Here is a 21,466-nt window from a genome sequence, read left to right as displayed (position 1 = left end):
AGACCAATTGACAAGCCTGTGGAGCTGTCTAAACAAAGACATATAGGATCCCCAAAGATTTTAGAACAATAGGCTAAAATTTTAAGAAATTAAATATGAAGTCTTATAATGAGGTTCAAAAAATTAATTGCACAAGTATAGCATGCTGAACTTTAAGTCAGGAAGGCCTAGGTTCAAATCCTGCCTCAAATCCTTACTAGTAAAAATAAATAAATAAAATTTTTTTTTAATTAAAAAAAAAATCCTTATTAGTTCAGGGGCTATGGGCAAGTAAGTTAACATCTCTAAGCCTCAATTTCTTTATCTGTAAAATAATGGAATTAGACTTTGTGACCTCTAAGGTGCCTTTCAGCTCCAAATCTATGATGCCATGATCCTGTGAAGTAAAAGATGAAGAAAGAGCAACTAGGCAATAGTTGGTATGAAAAATTGGGGGGGGGGTTGTACTGCAAGGTAAGCATAAGGTAAAATGGAAGCCCCAAAGTTACAACAACATTGGAGTTTGGGGTTGTCTTAAGAAAGACTCATATCAAGGCAGCTAGGTGGCTCAGTGGATAAAGCACTGACCCTGGATTCAGGAGGACCTTGGTTCAAATCCGGCCTCAGACATTTGACACTTACTAGCCATGTGACCCTAGGCAAGTCACTTAACCCTCATTGTCCTGCAAGAAAAAAGAAAGAAAGAAAGAAAGAAAGAAAGAAAGAAAGAAAGAAAGAAAGAAAGAAAGAAAGAAAGAAAGAAAGACATGTCATAAATTATCAGTTTGGAACTGAAAGGGACCATCATTTCATATATAGGAAAACTTAGATGCAGAGAAGTGAAGTGACTGGCCTGAATTCACACAGATAAATTTAATGGAAGAACTAGGATTTGGACCAAGATTCTCTGACTCCAAATCCAGCATCCTCCTTCCTGTTCCACTCTTTGTCAAGAACCAGGCACAGTGATTGTCCAACTCTTTTGGTCATATTCAAATCAAATCTGAAGTACTTTGCTCAGACCCATGCATCACATTTTAGGAAAGACAATGACAAATCAGAGAATATCCATAGGAGGCTATCCAAGATGCAAAGGGGACTGCAGATATGGCTACACAAAAATGATTTGATGAATCTGAGCTTGTTTGACCCAGAGAAGAGGAGACTTGAAGGAAACATTATAATTGTCTTCAGGACTCTGGATAGCTATCATGAAGAAGAGTGGTTAGATTTCTTCTGCTCAAAAATAAATAAATAAATAAAGATTTCTTCTCAGTCCCAAAGGGCAGAATCAGGAGAAACAGGACGAACTTAGTCACATTTTTAGAACAGGTGCAAATCTGTCTTGGGAGAGAGGAGTTTCCCCAACACAAGGCCCTTATAGCAATAAAATTAAAGGTCTGATACCAGCCCCACTCAAAAGTGCAAGTTGGTGTATAGGGAAGGGCAATCACCAAGGAATAAAGGAAGGAGATGGGCAGAACCCCTATAAATACCAGTTGACACAATTGGGTAATGAATCCAGTCCCAGTATCATTTCTATTTCTGACCCCCTATTCCTGTCCACTGTATTTAATCCCCATTTTAAGTCATTTCCTTTCCTTGGATTTCTCCAATCCTGTACTCTCCTCATTCACTCAATTTAATTCTCTCTATGGCAGAGAACACTGGTGGTTAGAATTCCAGTCACCAACATGGTGAAACAGGAGGGACAGTTATCTTCAAGAAAATCAGGATAATACTAGGTATGTGCTCATGGGTCTGACTTTAGTGAGAAACATAAAGTGCCAGGGAAATCTATGGGGGGAAAGGTTGAGAAGGTGAGATAGAAGATTGCCTAGGATAAGAAGAATATTTGGTAAAACCAAGACTGGATGGAGTGATATATCTATTTCTCAAGATCTTGGCCTTTGATTTCATTTGTTTTTTTTTGTTGTTGTTTTTGGTTTTTGGTTTTTGGTGAGGCAATTGGGGTTAAGTGACTTGACCAGAGTCACACAGCTACTAAGTGTTAAGTGTCTGAGGCCAGATTTGAACCGGTCCTGAATCCAGGGCCGGTGCTCTATCCACTGCGCCACCTAGCTGCCCCTCATTTGCTTTTGTACATAGTAAGGCAAAGGAACCTTTTGTACTGAATATAAACTGGTAACTTTTCTCCCCTTATTCTCATCCCCCTGCCCTCAAGATTAGCTTCTGTGCTGGGAGCAGAACTTCCAAGTTCACATCCATCCTTGTCATCTTTTCCATATTTCACATTTTTTACAATGAGAGCTGGACTTAATTGGAATGCTCTGCCTAAAGTGGTAGTGAACTCTCTGTCACTGGAAGTCTTCAAATGGAGGCTGGATGACTAGTTGTTGGGGATGTGATTGAGTGGAATAAAGCTCTCTGCAGATACCCTCTGAAGTCCCTTTCAACTTTCAGAATTCATGATTCAATGACAACTTTGTTTTTCTCATGTCCAACTCTAGCATAGTCTCCATGCTGGGGCCAAACAGTACCATGGTGTCTGAGTTCATCCTCATTGGCTTCTCCACATTCCCCCAGCTTCGGTTGATGTTCTTTGTGCTCCTTCTGCTGATGTATTTATTCACACTGCTGGGCAACCTTCTCATCATGTTGACTATCCGGAATGAGCGGAGCCTCCACACACCCATGTATTTCTTCCTATGTACACTCTCTATCTCAGAAATTTTCTATACTTTTGCCATCATCCCTCGCATGCTCACTGACCTGGTCTCCAATCATCACACTATCTCCTTCCTGGGCTGTGCCAATCAGATGTTCTTCTCCTTCACATTTGGTTTCACGCATTCTTTCCTGCTCACTGTTATGGGCTATGATCGCTATGTGGCCATCTGCCACCCTTTGCGTTATAATGTGCTCATGAACCCACAGGGCTGTGCCTGGTTGGTGGCCTCCTCATGGCTTGGTGGCATGGTAATGGGACTGGTAGTTACACTTGCAATTTTCCACCTGACCTTCTGTGGGCCCAATAAAATCCACCATTTCTTCTGTCATGTACCCCCCTTGGTGAAGTTAGCCTGTGGAGACATCTCTCTAGTGGCCATGGGAGTTGGGATGGTTTGCATCACAGCTCTGTTGGGTTGCTTCCTCCTTATCCTCCTTTCTTATGCCTTTATTGTAGCCACCATATTGAGAATTCCTTCTGCTGAGGGCCGTCGCAAAGCCTTCTCTACTTGTGCCTCCCATCTCACTGTAGTGGTTGTGCACTATGGCTTTGCCTCTGTAATTTATCTTAAACCCAAGGCTCCAGAATCCCTGGAAGGGGACACCCTGATGGGAATCACCTACACTGCTCTCACTCCTTTTCTGAGCCCCATCATCTTCAGCCTGAGGAACAAGGAGCTAAAAAATGCCCTGAAGAAAGTGTTCTTCAGTAGCCAGTGTCCCTTAAGACTCTGATCGGGAGATTACCAGGTTGTTAAGAACTGGCATTATCTGATTTTCTTTTTAGATTTAATGCAATGGAATTTTTCCTAGATGAAGGAATGAACAAATAAATGAATAGATTTATTCACTCAACCCATATGAGTAATAATAATAGCTTTTATGCTGTGATTTAACTATGAAAAACACTTTAAATGTTATAGTATTTGATCTTCACAACCACCTATATTTGAGATAGGCACTATTGTCCTCATTTTACACGAGGAAACAGGCTAAGTAGCTGCTCCAGCATGTATCTAGTTGGTGTCTAAGATTTTGAACTCAAGACTTCCTGACCCTAGGTCCAAAATTCTATCTACTATGCCACTTAACTTTCTAAATCAAGGCACATTTCCACTCATAGTTTTATGGTATGCCTGAGGGATTGGAGTAGCTTTCTAATATCATCAGCCCAGATTTAGGTTTATTATACATAATGTTAACTACCAGTTAACAGTATTTCCCAGAGCCTTCGTATCATTTATCCACTTAATATCAATTAACTTTTTTAAAAAGGATATTTCCTTAAAAAAAAAAAAAGGATATTTCCTACAAAGGTATAACAAGAACAGAAGTACAAACCAAATCTGAAAACTAGGGGTATATTCTCTCCTACACCACCTCTGTTCCTAGGAATATTGAGGTCATACTTAAAGGACTTTCTACAAAGAATTTGCCCCTCCAGATTCATTTATGGGTTTGGCATAGCCAATGGACAGAGTGATTCCCTTGAGTGGAGGGCACAGCATCAATTTACTGCTGGGTTACTTCCCAGTAGATTCTCAAAGATATATTAGTAGGTCATGGTCATCTGGCCACACATTCTGGCATGGACACTACTCTGGTAGATTACCATATTGACCTTTCAAAGCCCACAAGGTCATGGTTGTCTCCAACAGAACTTCACCTAAAAACAAGAAATAACAAGCACAATAAGGCAAAGAACAGAGACCCATATTCATAGGCATGAAGTTGGCTCTGGGTGAGAAGGGCCAAAGCCTCTATGTATCCAGAGGCTTACGATGTCTATTTCATTCCAACACAACCAGCCAGAAAAAAGAAAATATCTCAGTCATTAAGTGCCTTTTAAGAGCATTTTTAGTTCCATCTCATAAGCCAATGAAAAGTCTGTCTCTTCACCATGAGGTAGCCAGCCTGGAAAAAGTCACATGATGTTGTGCTTGCTTTGGCAGCACATATACTATAATTGGAATGATACAGGGAAGATTAGCATGGCACCTGCACAAGGATGACACACAAATTCATGAAGTGTTCCATATTTGGGGGGGGGTTAAGTATTTTTAATAAATATTTATGTATACTCCAAAGTACAAGGTGGATTGCAATAGCCATGCACACTGGCAAGCTCATAAGGGCTAGACTTTGTCAGTCTCCCATAATACATGAAAAAGCATTTGCTAAACAGTTACTATGAAGAAGACACTCACTGAACTGGGGATTCAAAAAGAAAGAGCAAGTCACCTCCAGATCTCAAGGATCTCATGCTGTTATTGGAGAGATGACACATGCTTTAACCTCACCATTGGCTCTTGCAGTGAGATCACAACCCAAGTGACATTGACATTGTATGATTAATTTCCTCTTTTGTCCATCTCTGAAATATGAATTCTTTGGAAGTCCTTGTGCTTTCATGGATGTTCATTTATAAAGTTGGTTTATTATAAATGGGTTAACCAACGATGCTTCTCTGACTTTTAGTGCCTCTTTGACCTTGTACAGCTTAATCTCTCTGGGTTTCAGTTTTCACATCGGAAAAATAAGGGCACTGGATGATTAGATGATCTTCAAGGTCTCTTTCCATGTCAAGTTCTATGATAGTCTGATGGAAAGACTTTTGAAATAAGGAATTGATGAGGTTCTGGAGACACACACATACACTTCCAGGCTAATCATGCTTTGATATAATTGATATTAAGTGGCTAAATGATATAAGGGTTCTGGGAAATACTGTTACCTGGTAGTTAACATCAAGGCAGGGAGTGCTAGTGTTATTATCCCATTATACAGACAAGGAAACTGAAGCTCAGAGAAGAGAAGGGAGTTGCTAGATCGCACAGATTACGAAAGTGTAAGACCCAGAACTTTAACTCAAGCTTTCTGACTCTCAACCCAACATGCTTCCTGATGCCATTATGTCTCTCTTCAACTAAATGGAGAATGTAAAATTCTTAGGAACCAAAACAGAAGGCCCCTACAATTAGGAAGAAGCGAGTTTCAAGTATTTTGATTGAGGTATCTATGAAGAAGAAAATCTTTATACTTTTTTCCTAAACTGAACAAAACTGATCTTTCTGTCACCTGCTGTTTCTTTGTCACTTTTATTTAAATTTCAAATCACTCTATTAAATGGTGTGATAATGATGATGATGATGTTTCCTATAAAGTTCTACTACAACTGCGAGCTCACACAAACCCAAGTTCACCCTGGAGTGAGTCTTAGTCATCTTACTCTTCAGTCCTCAATCCAAGATTTCCCCTGGGAATATATGAATCTCATTTGCTTCTAGCTTTCATTTAGGTGTCCTTAATTCCCTTGCAAGCATCAAGCTATCTAGGCACTGAACATAGAACATGTTGTGGTTTTTTAATCTGCTAGAAAGAAAAAACATTTACCTCCATCAGTAGTTAGTAATACATGTAAATATATATGTGTATATGTGCATATATATATACATATATCATGACCTTGTGATATATTCATACATATATTTTTGTTTGTTTGTTTTTTCTGATAAAAAGTATTTTATTTTTTTTCCAGTTACATGTAAAGATAGTTCCTAACATTTGTTTATACAAGCTTTCCAATTTCAGATTTTTCTCCCTCCCTCCCCTCTCTCCACCCTCCCCTAGACAACAGGAAATCTGATATAGGATATATATAAACTAACATTAAACATATTTCTGTATTAGTCATGTTATAAGAGAAGAATAAGAGCAATGAGGAAAAACCTCAAAATAGAAAAAGAACAGAACCAAAACCAAAAGAAACAGTATGGTTCAATCAGCATCTATACTCCACAGTTTTGTTTTTTTTTCTGGATTTGGAGATCCCCTTCCATCATGAGTCCCCTGGAACTCTACTGTACCATTGCATTGGTGAGAAGAATCTAGTCCATCACAGTTGATCAACACACAATGTTGATGATACTGTGTACAATATTCATACATATATCTCTATGTGCTTATATATGTGTATATATATATTTATTTATTTATTTATATATTTATCCTGTGTATAGTTGGTTTGTATATATTTGTTTATTTGTTATCTCCCCATTAGATTGTTACCTCCTCAAGAGCAAGGACTATCTCTTGCCTTTCTTTGTATCCCCAGCACTTACCACAATTCCTAGCACATAATGCATGCTTAATAAATGCTTATTGACTGATCGATCTTCACATTCTGGTTGTTCCCCTCTGAGTGTATGACAGCTTCCTAAATTGTGATGCCTACTGGCTACAACCAGAGTTTATTAAGTACCTATCACATGTTGGTACTAGAGAGCTGATTAATGGAGCTATCTTCTTGAAAAGTGGCATTCTTTGTTAATTGACAAAGGCAAAGTTTAGTTTTGTGAATTGAATCATAGAGCTAGATATCAGAACTGTAAGGGCTGTTAGAACATGGAGAATAGAATGTCTGATCTAGAAAGCCCTTTGGAACATAGAATGGAGTATATCAGAGCTGGCAGGGACCTTAGGGACCATCTAGTCCACCTCCATTATTTTTATAAACAAGAAAACTAAGGTTAAGAGTTGATATGACATTATCAATATCACAAAATTATAGAATCATAAAACTGAGAGGGATCCCATCCAATTCATCCCTGAAAACCAAATGTTCTTTCCAGTATCACTGAAAAATAGCCTTCTAAAATGCCCTCCATCAATCTTATTTTAGTCTGTCATTTTTTTTTTCCTCCAAGAGCTGAATGGAACACAATTTCAACTCATTTGAAACCATATCTTAGAGTAAAAAAAGTTAATGAAACTTAGTAGTTAGCTCTAACTTATAGGATTATAGATTTAGAGGTGGGAGCCACCTCAGAGGCTACCTAGCTCAGCCTAACCCAACTCATTTACAGATTGGGAAATTGAAGCCCTTGTAGTTTAAGTGATTTACCCAAGATCACCTATATAGTTAGCATTTGACTTTACCACTAAAGAATCATGGTAGTCTGAATAGAGGATAGCAGAACTATCACCTTAAATTTTTTTTGGCGGGGCAATGAAGGTTAGGTGACTTGCCCAGGGTCATACAGCTATTAAGTGTCAAGTGTCTGAGGCTGCATTTGAACTCAGGTCCTCCTGAATCCAGGGCCAGTGCTTTATCTGCCTGCCCCTAAAAAAATTTTTTTAACACTATGCCTTTCTTATTTCCACCTCAGGTCATATTAAGGTTTGTTTCTTTGTTTCTGGCTGCCATGTCATACTAACTCATATAGAACATATAGTCCACTAGAACTCTAAGATATTTTTCATAAGAATTCTTACCTAGTCACATCTATACAACTTTTGAAGGCTGATGTTTTGAACCCCAATAAAGAACTTAACATTTTTTCCTAATTAAATTTCATTTTATTAGTATCACAAGGTCATAGATTTAGATATGGAAAAGAACTCAGAAATCACATAGTAATTTTTTGGGTAAGGATGCCAAAACCTAGAGAGCTTGAGTGAATTGCCCAAGGTCACACAGGTAGTGAGCATCAGAGGTGGGATTTGATCCAAACTCTCAGCCTGTTATAATTTTTTGTTTTGTTTTTATATAATGCTTCTTTTATCTAGTTTGGGAGCTAACCTTCTTAACTTTATGCAATCTGTAAATTTGATAAGTTATTTTTTCTATCTTCATATGATTCATTGATTAGAAGATGATCTGGTACTCTGATCTCTTTGAGGACTTGGCACATTTTGTGGTGACCCAGACACCCAAAGGCTTTAGTGTAGTCAATGAAGAAGTTGATGTTTTTCTGGCACTCCCTTACTTTCTATCATAATCTAACGAATGCCGGCAATTTGGTCTCTAGTTCTTCTACCTCTTCTAAAAAACAGCCTGCTCTTCTGGTAATTCTTGGTGTACATATTGCTCATGTCTAGCTTGCAGGATCCTAAGCTTGAAGAATCTTAACCTTGCTGGCATGAGAAATTAATGTACCTGTTCAGTAATTTCAATATTCCTTGGCATTGCCATTTTTTAAGATTCAGACATAAAAACTTCCAGGGCAGAGACAAGATGGCAGAGGAAAGACAGTGAACTCTCGAACTCATGACACAATCACTCCAAAAAACATCCAAATAATGCCACAGGAAAATGCCTGGAGCAGCAAAACTCACAGAAGAATGTGCTGAAATCATCTTCTAACCAAGAACAGCTTGGAAGGTCAGAAAGAGGCAGCTGCTGTGCTGATACAGGAGTCGAGCCCAACTCCACAGTCACCCTGACACAGATCCAGTTCCAGGAAGGCATCACCAGAAAAACAGACCCCCAGAGACTCTGAATCAGCTGAAGCACCAGTGTCATGTGGAACTAAGCTCACAGTCTGGTGAGAGGGCTGAGCCCTGGTCACGGGGGAGACTACAGGGGTCTATGCTGGTGCTGAGGCAGAACTTGGATTTTTCACCCCTGCTGAGAACCAGGAGGTAGGCTTGAGTAGCAGTGGCATAGGCGGGGGAGGGGCACAGGCTTGTTGGAGCTAACAACCACAACACACAAAGCTGGTTGATTAGCAAGTTGGTCTGGGGTCATCTATGGACCAGGGAACAGGCCAGGTGAGTGAAGAACCTGATCCTCCTTAAATCATACCACCTGGGACTTCTTAAGCTGCAGCCTGGAAACAGTGCCCCACTTTAAGGAGCTAAAAATCAAGTAAAAGAAAGGCAAGATGAGCCAACAGAGAAAGGTGAGGACCATAGAAAGTTTCTTCAGTAACAAGGAAGATGAAGGGGCAACACCAGAGAAAGATGTCAACATCAGGGCCCCTATATCTAAAGCTTCCAAGAAAAATATGAATGGGTCTCAGGCCATAGAGGTGCTCAAAAAGGACTTTGAAGATAAAGTTAGAGAGGTAGAGGAAAAAATGGAAAGAGAAATGAGGGTGATGCAGGAAAGACATGAGAAAAAATTCAAAGCTTGAAAAGTCAAATTGGCCAAATGGAAAAGGAGGTACAAAAGCTCCCTGATGTAAACAATTGCCTAAGAATTAGGATTGAACAAATGGAAGCCAGTGACTTTATGAGAAATCAAGACACAATAAAGCAAATCCAAATGAATAAAAAAATAGAGGGCAATGTGAAATATCTTCTGGGAAAAACTGCTGACCTGGAAAATAGGTCCAGGAGAGATAATTTGAAAAGTATCAGTCTACCTGAAAACCATGATCAAGGAAAGAGCTTAGACATCATCTTCCATGATATTCTCAGGGAAAATTGCCCTGAAATTCTAGAAGAAGAAGCTAAAATAGAAATTGAAAGAATCCACCAATCACCTCCAGAAAGAGATCCCAAAAGGAAAACTCCTAGGAATATTATAGCCAAATTCCAGAACTCTCAGGTCAAGGAGAAAATATTGCAAGCTACCAAAAGGAACGAATTCAAGTACTGTGGAGCCCCAGTCAGGATAGCACAAGATCTAGCAGCTTCTACATTAAAGGACCAGAGGGCATGGAATATGATATTCCAGAGGGCAAAGGAAATGGGATTACTACCAAGAACCACCTAGCCAGCAAAACTCAGCATAATCTTTCAGAGGAAAAAATGGGACTTTAATGAAAAAGAAAACTTTCAGATATTTGTGATGAAAAGACCTGAACTGAATGGCATATGTGACTTTCAAATACAAGACCTTAGAGAACCATAAAAAATTGGAGTTTGGGACATGCCTGGGGTCATGCAGTGGGTGACTGCCTTGTTTCTGAGGCCCGGTTTTGGCTGGGATCCCTCTGGGTCCAGGGTGGATGCTTTGTCCACTGTATCACCTAGCTGCCCCATGATGACATCTTTAGGCTTAAATTAAGGGGTGAGGTGAATGCACTGGGGGAGGGGGAAGGGCAAATATGAAATTCTACATGAAAGAAACATGGAGTGGGGGAAGAGATGGGAGAGGAGCAGGGCAGTAAATGAATTTTAGACTCATCAGAAAAGGCTCAAAGACCTTAAACTCATCAGAGTTGGCTCAAGGAGGAACTAACATATACACCCAACTGGGTGGAGTAATCTATTTAATCTGGGCAGTAAATGAGCCTAACACTCATCAGAATTGGCTCAAAGACCTCAATCTCATTAGAATTGACTCAAGGAGGGAATAATATACACACTCAATTGGGTGGAGTAATCTCTCTAACCCTGCAGGAAAATAGGAGGGGAAGGAGATAAAGAGAGAGGGGCAAAAGAAGGAAGGGCAGAGTGGGGGAGGGGACAGACAGAAGCAAATCCCTTTTGAAATGAGCAGAGCTGGGAGGACATTGTGCATAGTGACAGCACTATTGTTCAATGAGCAAATGTGAATCACTTAACTACTCTCAGCAATGCAATGATCCAAGACAATCCCAAAGAACTAATGAGGAAGCTTACTTTGCACCCCTATAGAAAGAACTAATAAAAAGAGCACTTGTGGATTGTATGTATATAACCTGGTTCCAATCTTGTGGAGGGGGGAGGAAAGGGAGGGAGCAAAGGAGAAAAATTTGGAACTCTAAATCTTATGAAAATGAATGTTAAGGGGGCAGAGCCAAGATGGCAGAGGAAAGACATTAAACCCACAGGGCTCCTGATACAATGACTGCAAATATAGCAATAAAATAATCCTCCGGGCAGAAAAACACACAAAAATACTGGCTGAGAGTTTTCTCCAGCTATAGATAGATTTCAAGGGGCCGTGCTGGGCCATGAATAAAGCCTAACCCTGCAGTCGGGCCGACACACCAGACACCGGCCCGAGGAATTTGCCCCAGTGCCTCTGAATCAGCTGCAGTACAAGCGTCTTCTGGAACCAAGCGTGCAGTCAGGCTGAACGGCTGGCCTGGGGGGTAAGTGCAAGGGTACCAGTGGACTGGGGGGAAAGATTCAACTGTCCCACCCCAGTGGGCAACCAGAAAGAAATTCTGAGTGGTGGGAGAGCCAGGTGGGTGAGGGGAGCAGGGGAGCAGTCTCATCCGAAGCTGAAAACCAGGCCACAGAAAGCTTTGCTGGTTGGTTTCTTAGTAAATAGGCCTGAGGTTATCTCCAGACCTGAGAACAGGCCAGGGGAGATTAAAACCTGCCCCACCCTGCCTCAGCCCCAAACACCTGGGACCCTCTGAAGCTGAGAACAGGAACTCAGCCAAGAAGCAGCCCCACCTCCCCACCCCCCAGTGGAGAGTTTAAAATCAAATGAAAGTGAGGCCAGGCAGGCCGAGAAGAAGCCCTACCATCGCCTGGGCCACACTGTAGATTGAAGAGTGTGTCCTGGAAGCAGCGCCACACTTGAAGAAGGAGCTAAAAGCCAAGAAATAGTAAGCCAGGATGAGTAGGCAGAGAAAGCAGAAGACCATTGAAAACTTCTTTGGGGGTAAGGTAGACCACAATACAACCTCAGAAGGAGAAGATAATAACAGGGTCAAAGCTCCAACATCCAAAGCTTCCAAGAAAAATATGAACTGGTCTCAGGCCGTGGAAGCTCTCAAAAGGGACTTTGAAGAGAAAGTAGGAGAAATAGAAAGAAGATGTAGAGAAAAGGAGGAAAGAATAGAAAGGGAAATGAGAGCAATGCAGGAGAGTCGTGAGAAAAAAGTCAATAATTTGAAAAGCCAAATGGAAAAGGAGGTTAAAAAACTGTCTGATGAAAATAACTGCCTAAGAATTAGGATTGAACAAATGAAAGCTAGTGACCTTATGAGAAACCAAGACACAGTAAAGCAAATCCAATTGAATGAAAAAATAGAGGGCAATGTGAAATATCTCCTTGGAAAAACAGCTGACCTAGAAAATAAATCTAGGAGAGATAATTTGAAAATCATTGGACTACCTGAAAACCATGACCAAAACAAAAGCTTAGACACCATCCTCCAAGAGATTGTGAGGGAAAATTGCCCTGATATTCCAGAAGCAGAAGCTAAAATAGAAATTGAAAGAATCCACCGATTGATCACCTCCTGAAAGAGATCCCAAAAGGAAAACCTCCAGGAATATTATAGCCAAATTCTAGAACTCCCAGGTGAAGGAGAAAATACTGCAAGCAGCTAGAAAAAAGTAATTCAAATACTGTGGAGCTTCAATAAGGATAAAACAAGATCTAGCAGCCTCTACATTAAAGGACCGAAGGGCATGGAATATGATATTTCAGAGGGCGAAGGAACTGGGACTTCAGCCAAAAATCATGTACCCAGCAAAACTGAGTATAATCTTTCAGAGGCAAAAATGGGATTTCAATGAGAAAGAGGTCTTTCAAGCATTTGTGATGAAAAGACCTGAACTGAATAGTAAATTTGACTTCCAAATACAAGATCCTGGAGAAGCATAAAAAGGTAAACAGGAAAAAGACTTCATGAGGGATATTAAAAGATCAAACTGTTTACATTCCTACATGGGAAGATAGTACTTTGAAATCATAAGAACTATCTCAGTAAGAAATTCACAGAAGACAGGGCTGAACTGAATATGAAGGGATGATATCTGTTAAGCATTTATGTTTTGTTCTTTGTAGGGCAGACAGGGTGGGTTATCTTATGTCTGGGGCTGGATTTGGGCTTGGGGCTTCCTGGGTCCAGGGCTGGTGCTTTGTCCACTGTGCCACCTAACTAATCCATGATGACATCATTAAAATAGGGTTGAGGTATAGGAGGAATAAACTGGGGTAGGGAGGAGGGGAGAGATGGTCTGGGGAGAGGTAGTTCACATGAAGGAAATAAGAAAAAAGCTTATGGAGGAGAGTAGAAGAGGGTGAAGGATTTGTGGAGTGAGTGAACCTTAATATCATCAGAATTGGCTCAAAGAAGGACTAACATACTTAATCAAGTAGGTATAGTAATATATTTTTTCCCTGAGGGGAGGGGGGAGGGAGAAAAGGGGAGGGGGGAAGAAGGGAAGGAGGAAAGGGCAGATTGGGAGAGAAAGCAGTCAAAAGCAAAACACTTTCAAGGAAGATGAAGATGTTCTGCATTACTGCACCAGTATGACATATTGAATTGCTTGATCTCATAGGAAGGGTTGAGGAGGGAGGGAGGAAGAACAATTTAGAACAAAGAATTAGCTCAGGGACCCTGATCTCATTGGAGTGGGCTCATGGAGGGGATAGCTTTCATACCCAATTGGGAGGAGCAATCTATTTAACCCTGCAGGAAAATAGGAGGGGAAGAAGATAAGGAAGGAAAGGTGAAAAAAAGGGAGTGCAGAGTGAGGGAGAGGATAGTCAGAAGTAAAACACCTCTGAGGAGGAATAGGTAAAAAGAAGAGAGTGTAAATGTCATGGGAAGGGAGTGGGGTGGAGGGAAATAGTTATGATGATTGAGTATAATGGAAAAACATATGGTACCTACTTTGCTGGGCTTTTATGAAGAAAATTCTCTGTCAAGCTTAAGGTACTATATACAGGTTAAGATGAACAGGATTCTATCAGAAAAACCTGTAAAGACCTACATGAACTGAAGCACAGTGAAATGTACTATATACAAAATAACAGCAATAGTGGGGGATGATCTGCTGGGAAGCATGTGGTTATTTTCAGCAAGGCAATGATCCAATATAACCCTGAAGGACTTATGAAGATTGCAGCCCATCTGCAGAGAAAGAACTGATAGTATCTGAAAACAGATGGAAATACATTTAAATTTTTTTTTCTTTTCATCTTTGACAATTCCTTAATCTGAAGTTTTGGGGTTTTTTTTTTTACTGTTTTCTCTCACAGCTAACTAATATGGGAATTTTTCCATGAGTACTCATGTATAACTTATTTTGAATTGCTTGAGTTCTTGTGGGTGGGGGGTGCGAATGGAGGGGGAGAAGAGAAGTTAGAACACAAAGTTTTTTAAAAATTGATGTTAAAATTTTTTTTACATATGTTTTGGAAAATAATTTTCTATTCAAAAAAGAAAAAAGAAAAAGAAACGGAGAATCTAAAAAAAAAAAAAAAGGAAAATGAATGTTGAAAACTACCCTTACATATAACTGGAAAAAATAAAATAAATGTTTGTTGCTAAAAAAAAAAAAAAAGATTCGGACATAAACTAATCTTTTCCAACCCAGTAGCCCCTGTTGAGTTATCTAAATTTGCTGGCATATTTGCTGGCATATTAAATACAGCACTTTAACAGCTTCATCTTTTAAGACTTTAAATGGCTCATCTGGAATTCCATCACTTATCTCATTGTTAGCAATGCTTCCTAAGGCCCACTTGACTTCATTCTTGACAATGTCTGGCTCTAGATCAGCAACAACACCATTGTAATTATTGGTGATGTTAAGATCTTTCTTGCATAGTTCTTTTGTGTATTCTTGCCCCTTCTTAATTTCCTCTGCTTATGTTAAGTCCCTACCACTCTCATCTTTTATCATGCCCATTTTTGCATGAAATGCTCCCGTAAGGTCTCTAATTTTCTTGAAGAGATCTCTTGTCATTCTAAGCTATTTTAAAGTTTAACATAAAAAATTAAGATCTTGGCAATTGGTCCCATAACTTCCTGGAAAATAGAGGGAGAAATAGAAACAGAAGCAGATTTTATATTCTTGGGCTCAAAGATCAATGCAAACAGTGACTACAACCACCAAATTAAAAGACGTGTGCTCCTTAGAAGGAAAGCTGTGATAAATCTGGACAGGATACTAAAAAGAGGAGACATCACTTTGTCTAAAAAGGTTCATATAGTCAAAGCTATGTTTTTTTCAGTATCAAATGGCTTTGAGAACTGGACTATAAGGAAAGTTGAGTAGTACAGAATTGATGCTTTCAAATCGTGGTGCCAAAGAAGACTTTTGAGAATCCCATGGAAAACAAGATCAAATTAGTCAAAACTTAAAGAAAGTACAATTCACTGCAAGATCAAATACTGAAGCTAAAGCTCAAATTCTTTGGCTACATCATGAAAAGATAGGATTCATTGGAAAAGACCCTGGATGTTGGGAAAGATTGAAAGCAAAAGGGACAAGGGATGGCAGGTACTTGGGAGCTCTAAATCTATGGTAAGTATAGTGTCTAGGAAAGGATGTCATACATCATTGGATCTGGAGGTTGACCTGGGTTCAAATCCTGCCTCTGGTTCTTATTAGCTGTCCTGCCTCTGACATTTACTGTTTCACTCACCATGGATGAGTCACTCAATCTCTCTGAGACTTGCTCAGAGAACAAGTATCATGTATACCCTGGAAATCATGTACCAAGTACCATAGTAACAATAATTAACCTGTCAAATCTACTTCAGAAAGTTGTTGTGAGACTCATTTGAGATAACTTGTGTAAAACACTTTACAAACCTTAAAGAGCTATGTAATATCAGTAATTATTAATACTGGAGCTTCTATTACTTTTGTTCTGTTTCTTCAGAACTTTGGCCTTTATCATTCTTAGGTGACATCTTTTTTCTGTGCTCAAGGATACAGCAATATTTTAATTGGTCAGAGTATACCTCAAAATGGAGAAGGGGGCAAAGGGTGCAGGTGTGTTGTTGGTGACAGATATATGTGATAGAGGTAGGATTGTGGATGTGGTCTGCAATAACTTTGTCTTCTTTGTTTAACTTCTAAGTTCACTCATCTTTATTCCAAATTCAGGATAAAAGGATCTTGGTTGTAATTTAGGCTTCTTAGACCCAAGCTCCTATGAGTTGTTGTGTCTTTTTTAGGGAGGAGGGCAAACTTTGAAACAGATTTGGGGGTGTTCAACAAGAATTATATGGAATTTTCTAACTCTAAATTAGGCAATTGCCTGGTACTATAATTTTCTCTTTTTAAAAAATATTTTATTTTTCCCAATTGTGTGTAAAAACAACTTTTAACATTCTTTTTAAAAATTGTGATTCCAAATTCTCTTCCTCCCTCCCTTCACCCCTCTGTGAGATGGTAAGTAATTTGATATGTTATACTTGTGCAAATATGCAAAACATATTTCCATATTTGTGATGATGTGAAAGGAAATACAGACCCCCCCAAACACAAGAAATGTGAAGATGTCCAGCAGAGACAGAGCTATTCTGGTTTGTCTCCCCTGTAATTGGAAGTTGGCTGACAGTTGGTGTGGATGGATGTCCTCCTCTTTAAAGGATTTGCTTCCCCAGATGATGGCTTCAAGGGCTGGACTAGAAGCAGGCCTGGAGTCAGGAGATTGTTAACTTTCCCTAGGCCCTGTGCTCATCTTCCTATTCTTGGACGTTGGTCAGCAACTCTTGCTGGTGCTGAGGAGAAAGGTGGATCTCATCTCCACAATGGTTTCTCCCCTTACTGATGGCTGTGGGGGCTAAACTGAAAGTCAGTCTGGAAGTTTGGGGAGGCACTGCTTTTCCCAAGGATCTTGGATTCAGAGTTCTGGTCTATCTTCACCAGTATTTGAGGGAAATGGTGGTCAAGGCAATGCTAATGGTAGTGGTTTAACTTGCCTCACATATGTTGTCTCCTATCTTTCCTTCAGGGTCATGGACCAGCTTCAGGAATGAAAGATGGAATCAAGAATGGGGTATGCTCTGTTTCTTCCTAAGCCCCAACTAGCATCCTTTTTTCTGAGTCTTTAACAGTAAAGACTGAAGACAAAGATAATGATTGAAGCCATTATATCATGGCTTCATCCAAATCTCTTATCTCTCTGTGACATTCTACTTTACTGATACCACCACCATCATCATAGTCATTACTACAACAGCTAACATTTATTCTGTGCTTGACACATTGAAAAATATTTTACTAATATTATATCACTTAAGTCATACTGAATACTTAAGCCATACAAATACTCAAAGGCTGGATCTTCATGTCACATCTAACCCAATCACCAACATCAAGCCATCTAATTGACACTTTCTAACTAACTGGGGGTGGGAGAGGAGGAATTAATAGTGGCAGAAAGCTAGGAGAACCCTGTATTTTCCTCTGAGATTCTCAGCCTTAACTCAACCTATCCTACTCCATGCTCTGTATGGGAGAAGGATTTAATGGCAAAGAGGGAGCAAAAATCAGAAAGGAGATTTGGAGGCTGGGTGGAATATTAAGAAGACTAGAAATTGTTTTGGGGGGCAAAGGAATGATGTGGAAGGGTTTAAGGAAAAGTAGAAGGAAAAAAGTCTCTAGCTAAAAGAGAAAGGATTTGGGTTGAAGGAGAAGGCTTCAAGGAGGAGGAAAAGCACAAAGAAAAGGTCCAGAGAAGAGAAAGAAGTAAATAAGGCACAATAACCTGGACAGAAAGAGGTCAGCAAAGTAAGGGAAAGGAAGTCAGGTGAGGCTGTCAGGAAACTAAAGCTTGAAAAAATGCTAAGGAGTTAGGAAGAACAACCATTTAGCTGAAGACTAGTTTAAAAAAGACTAACAAATATATGGGATAGGTAGAGGTCATTTAAAACAAAAGATGTTTAAAATATTTTAAAAGGATGACAATAAAAACTGATGACCGTATGACCCTAGGCAAGTCACTTAACCCTCGTTGCCCTGCCACAAAAACCAAAAACACACACACAAAAAAACCCAAAAAATACCCTGATGACCATTAATAACAGCTAGCTGGGGCTTATATATCACCATAAGGTTTTCAAAGTGCTTTGCACATACCATTACATTATGATCCTGACAACATCCCAATGATGTAGACTTTGTCGTTTTTCCCATTTTTCAGATGAGAAAACTGAGGTAGAAGAGGTCAAGTGACTTGGCCAGAATTTCACAGTAAATAAGTATCTGGTAGGGGAGTAGGGATTCAAATCTAGGCCTTTCTCACTCTAAGACCAGAATTATATCATTTTATACTACCAGACAAAAGACTAGGGAACTACTTTAAGGAAGAATGAAAGTATGGAGAAAGCATGAATTTTGAAGTGACCTGAACAGGATGTGATGAGGCAATTAAAGCAGCAAGAGGTAGTGGGAATTGAATGAATCACATTGACTCCATCTTGTGACTCAATTCTGGAGCTAGCTCAGTTCCCTTTTCCATTTAATCATAGTTCTAGTAATGGGAAACTGGATGGGAAAGTGGATAGACACTGGGCTTGAGTCCAAACTCACATTCATGAGTTCAAATTTAAGCTTAGCTATTTACTAGCTGTGTGACCCTAAGCAAGTCACTTAGCCCTCTTTGCCTTGATTTCCTCATCTATAAAATGAGCTGGAGAATGAAATGGCAAACCATTCCACTACCTTTGCCAAGAAAACCAAAGATGGAGTCCCAAAGACTCTGAAATGACTGAACAACAAATGGATCTAGTTCAGTTCCTGTTTTGTGAGAAAATTTTATTCAATTGTGGGAATTGTCAGAGAACTTTATTGCCTTCTTTAAACCTAGCCCTGCATGGCTGGGAACCTCTACCTGCTGCTTAGAGACCCTCAACCGAGAACCTAGATTATGGTAACTAGAAATCCAGACAGATCAGAAGATTGATGCAAGGAGTTCCTTATAATTGTGAATGTTTGAATGTGTTTTTATTAAATAATAAACATTTTAATTTATAGTTTTGAATTCTAAATTTTATCCCTCCTTCCTTCCCTCCCCTCCACTCTCCCTGAGGCAGTAAGTAATCAAATATAGATTATACATGTACAATTACGTAAAACATTTCCATATTAGTCATTTTGTATAAGAAAACTTGAATAAAAGAAAAAAATGAAAGAAAGTGAAAAATAGCGTGCATCAGTCTGTGTTCAGTCAACATCAGTTCTTCCTTTAGAGATGAATAGTATGCTTCATCCTTAGTCCTTTAGGATTGTCTTGGATCATTGTATTGCTGAGAATAGTTGTCATTCACAGTTCTTCATCAGTATTGCTGTCACCATGCACAACGTTCTCCTCATTCTGCTCACTTCACTATACATCAGTTCATAGACATTTTTCCAGGTCTTTCTGAAATCATCCTGCTTGTCATTTCTTATAGCACAATATTCTGTCACAATCATATACCACAGCTTGTTTAGTCATTCCCCAATTGATGGGCATTTCCTTGATTTCCAGTTTTTAGCCACAAAAGAGCTGTTAGAAATGTTTTTGTACAAATAGGTCTTTTTCTCTTTGGGGGATATAAACCTAGCAGTGGTATTGCTGGATTGAAGGGTATGCACAGTTTTATAGCCCTTTGGGCTATAAAATAGCTCTCCAGAATGGCCACAATGAAAAATTGGCAAAAGAGTTAAAACATTTCAGGACCTGCATATAGTAGTATATGCAGTGACACTTTATATAATAAGGACTGGAACAATTTAGTAATATTTCTCAGAACAAGCATCAAATAGAACCATAGCAGAAGCCACTTGAGAAAACTATTGAAGACCTTTGGAAATAAGGTTAAAATGTTATATAAAAATCTAGCCAATACATGCAGAAAAACTTCAATACCATATCATCCAATTGAAAGAAACAAAAAGAATTCTGAGGAAGGTAATAGACTTAACATATGAGCTCTTCTTAACACCCTTCTTCAACAACTAAAAGTGAAAGCCAAAAAAGTTAAGGAGACACAAGGATTCAAAAAAAGCACAAAGACCAAAATAAACAATTTACAGAAAGGATGTTCTATCTCACTGGTATAGAGAACTGCCCAGATAGGGAAATTCTCTCTACAAATTCAGTTCACCACTCTCTGTTTAACTGATAGTCTTTGAGAGTTGACTAGAGTACTAAGAAGTTAAATGACTGACCCAGGGTCATATAGTCAGCATGTGTCAGAGAAGCGACTTGAATCTAAGACTTCCTGATTCTAAGGGTAGTCCTCTAACCACTAAGCCACACTAGCTCAACCATTTTAGTACCTATCAAAAACTGTGCTGGAGAGGATTGAGAAACAAAGAGATTAGAAGAGAGAACAAACCTCCAAAGAAGGAGAGTGTGGGAACTTTCTGCTTAACAGTATATGGTCAAAAGAAATGTAACACAACAAGAGCACAAAATGGACTAAATGAAAAACAAATGTCCATCTCCTTAATACAATGAATGACTGAATGGTTATGTCAAGGGAAGTGAATGAAACTAGTTCCTCTACAAAAGTGCAGGGAACCAAGTATGGATAGACCCATAATTATTGGCCCAAATGCTTCACAGTGGTACCTGTATTACTAGCAATGTACTATACCAACTTCCTCTCTAATGTAAACATATTCTCTTCTTTCTTAACAGAACTTATTACATATTTATTACCAAAAGGTGAAAACATCAGTGGCCCTTCCATTTGAAGATTTATATATTTATACAAAGAATGCACATCTTATTTCACTTTTTAAAAAATCAATTATCACTTGAGAAAAAAAAAGAAAAAACAAGATATGGGCATATGACCAGGAGTCCCAGGGGTGCAAAGAGCAATTTATCATCAATTAGATGATAACCATCCAAACATAGTAGCCATTATACTGCCTTTATTATCACAAAACTTTGACTCATAATGTAATAAAGTATTGCAAATATATACAATAAATTTCAACACAGTAATAATGTGAGAATAAAGGATTTGATGTCCACATGTAAATTGTTTCAATATAAAACATACCACCAACATAATAATGTCAAGAACAATTGATAGACAGTATGACATCTTCCAAGGAGACAATTAAGCCCTCTGTGGTTCTGCTATGCCTTAAACACATTATCATAACTCCAAAATAGAACTGAGTCTGGCTTTCAAGTCAAGCTTTAGAAGCATACCAAACTATTATATTTGTCATTTAATGTACAGGGAAGGCTTGAAGTAGTACATCTCCACTATGAAATACACAATTAATAGTTACTTCCTTTCATGGAAACTCTCCAATTATTTCATAATGTCATTTGGATTTGATAAATTATAAAATTATTAATGTATTCCAAAGAAGAATGTAGACAAAAGGTTTTAAAATTGAATCTGAAGGTCAAATTAAACCGATG

General features: G+C 39.0%; 1 protein-coding gene and 1 non-coding gene across 2 annotated transcripts; both read left to right on the top strand.

Moving 5' to 3' along the window:
• Window positions 1-2,457: 2,457 nt before the first annotated feature.
• Window positions 2,458-3,405, top strand: LOC122736255 (olfactory receptor 10H1-like). Its single transcript, XM_043978390.1, has one exon. The coding sequence runs from the start codon at window positions 2,461-2,463 to the stop codon at window positions 3,403-3,405; it is 945 nt and encodes a 314-aa protein (XP_043834325.1). The 5' UTR covers window positions 2,458-2,460.
• A 1,201-nt stretch (window positions 3,406-4,606) lies between these two features.
• On the top strand, window positions 4,607-4,713 carry LOC122737526. Its single transcript, XR_006354358.1, has one exon. It is a non-coding gene; the product is annotated as a U6 spliceosomal RNA (small nuclear RNA).
• The last annotated feature ends 16,753 nt before the right edge of the window (window positions 4,714-21,466 follow it).

The sequence above is a fragment of the Dromiciops gliroides genome, chromosome 1 (genome assembly GCF_019393635.1).
Source record: "Dromiciops gliroides isolate mDroGli1 chromosome 1, mDroGli1.pri, whole genome shotgun sequence".
NCBI classification, from domain to species: Eukaryota; Metazoa; Chordata; class Mammalia; order Microbiotheria; family Microbiotheriidae; genus Dromiciops; species Dromiciops gliroides.
Note: the sequence above shows the minus strand (reverse complement) of the source record. Positions and strands in the feature narration are given on the sequence as shown.

Bases quoted from the DNA above. Each gene is read 5' to 3' on its own strand.
- LOC122736255 (XM_043978390.1), top strand. From the start codon at position 2,461: ATGCTGGGGCCAAACAGTACCATGGTGTCTGAGTTCATCCTCATTGGC.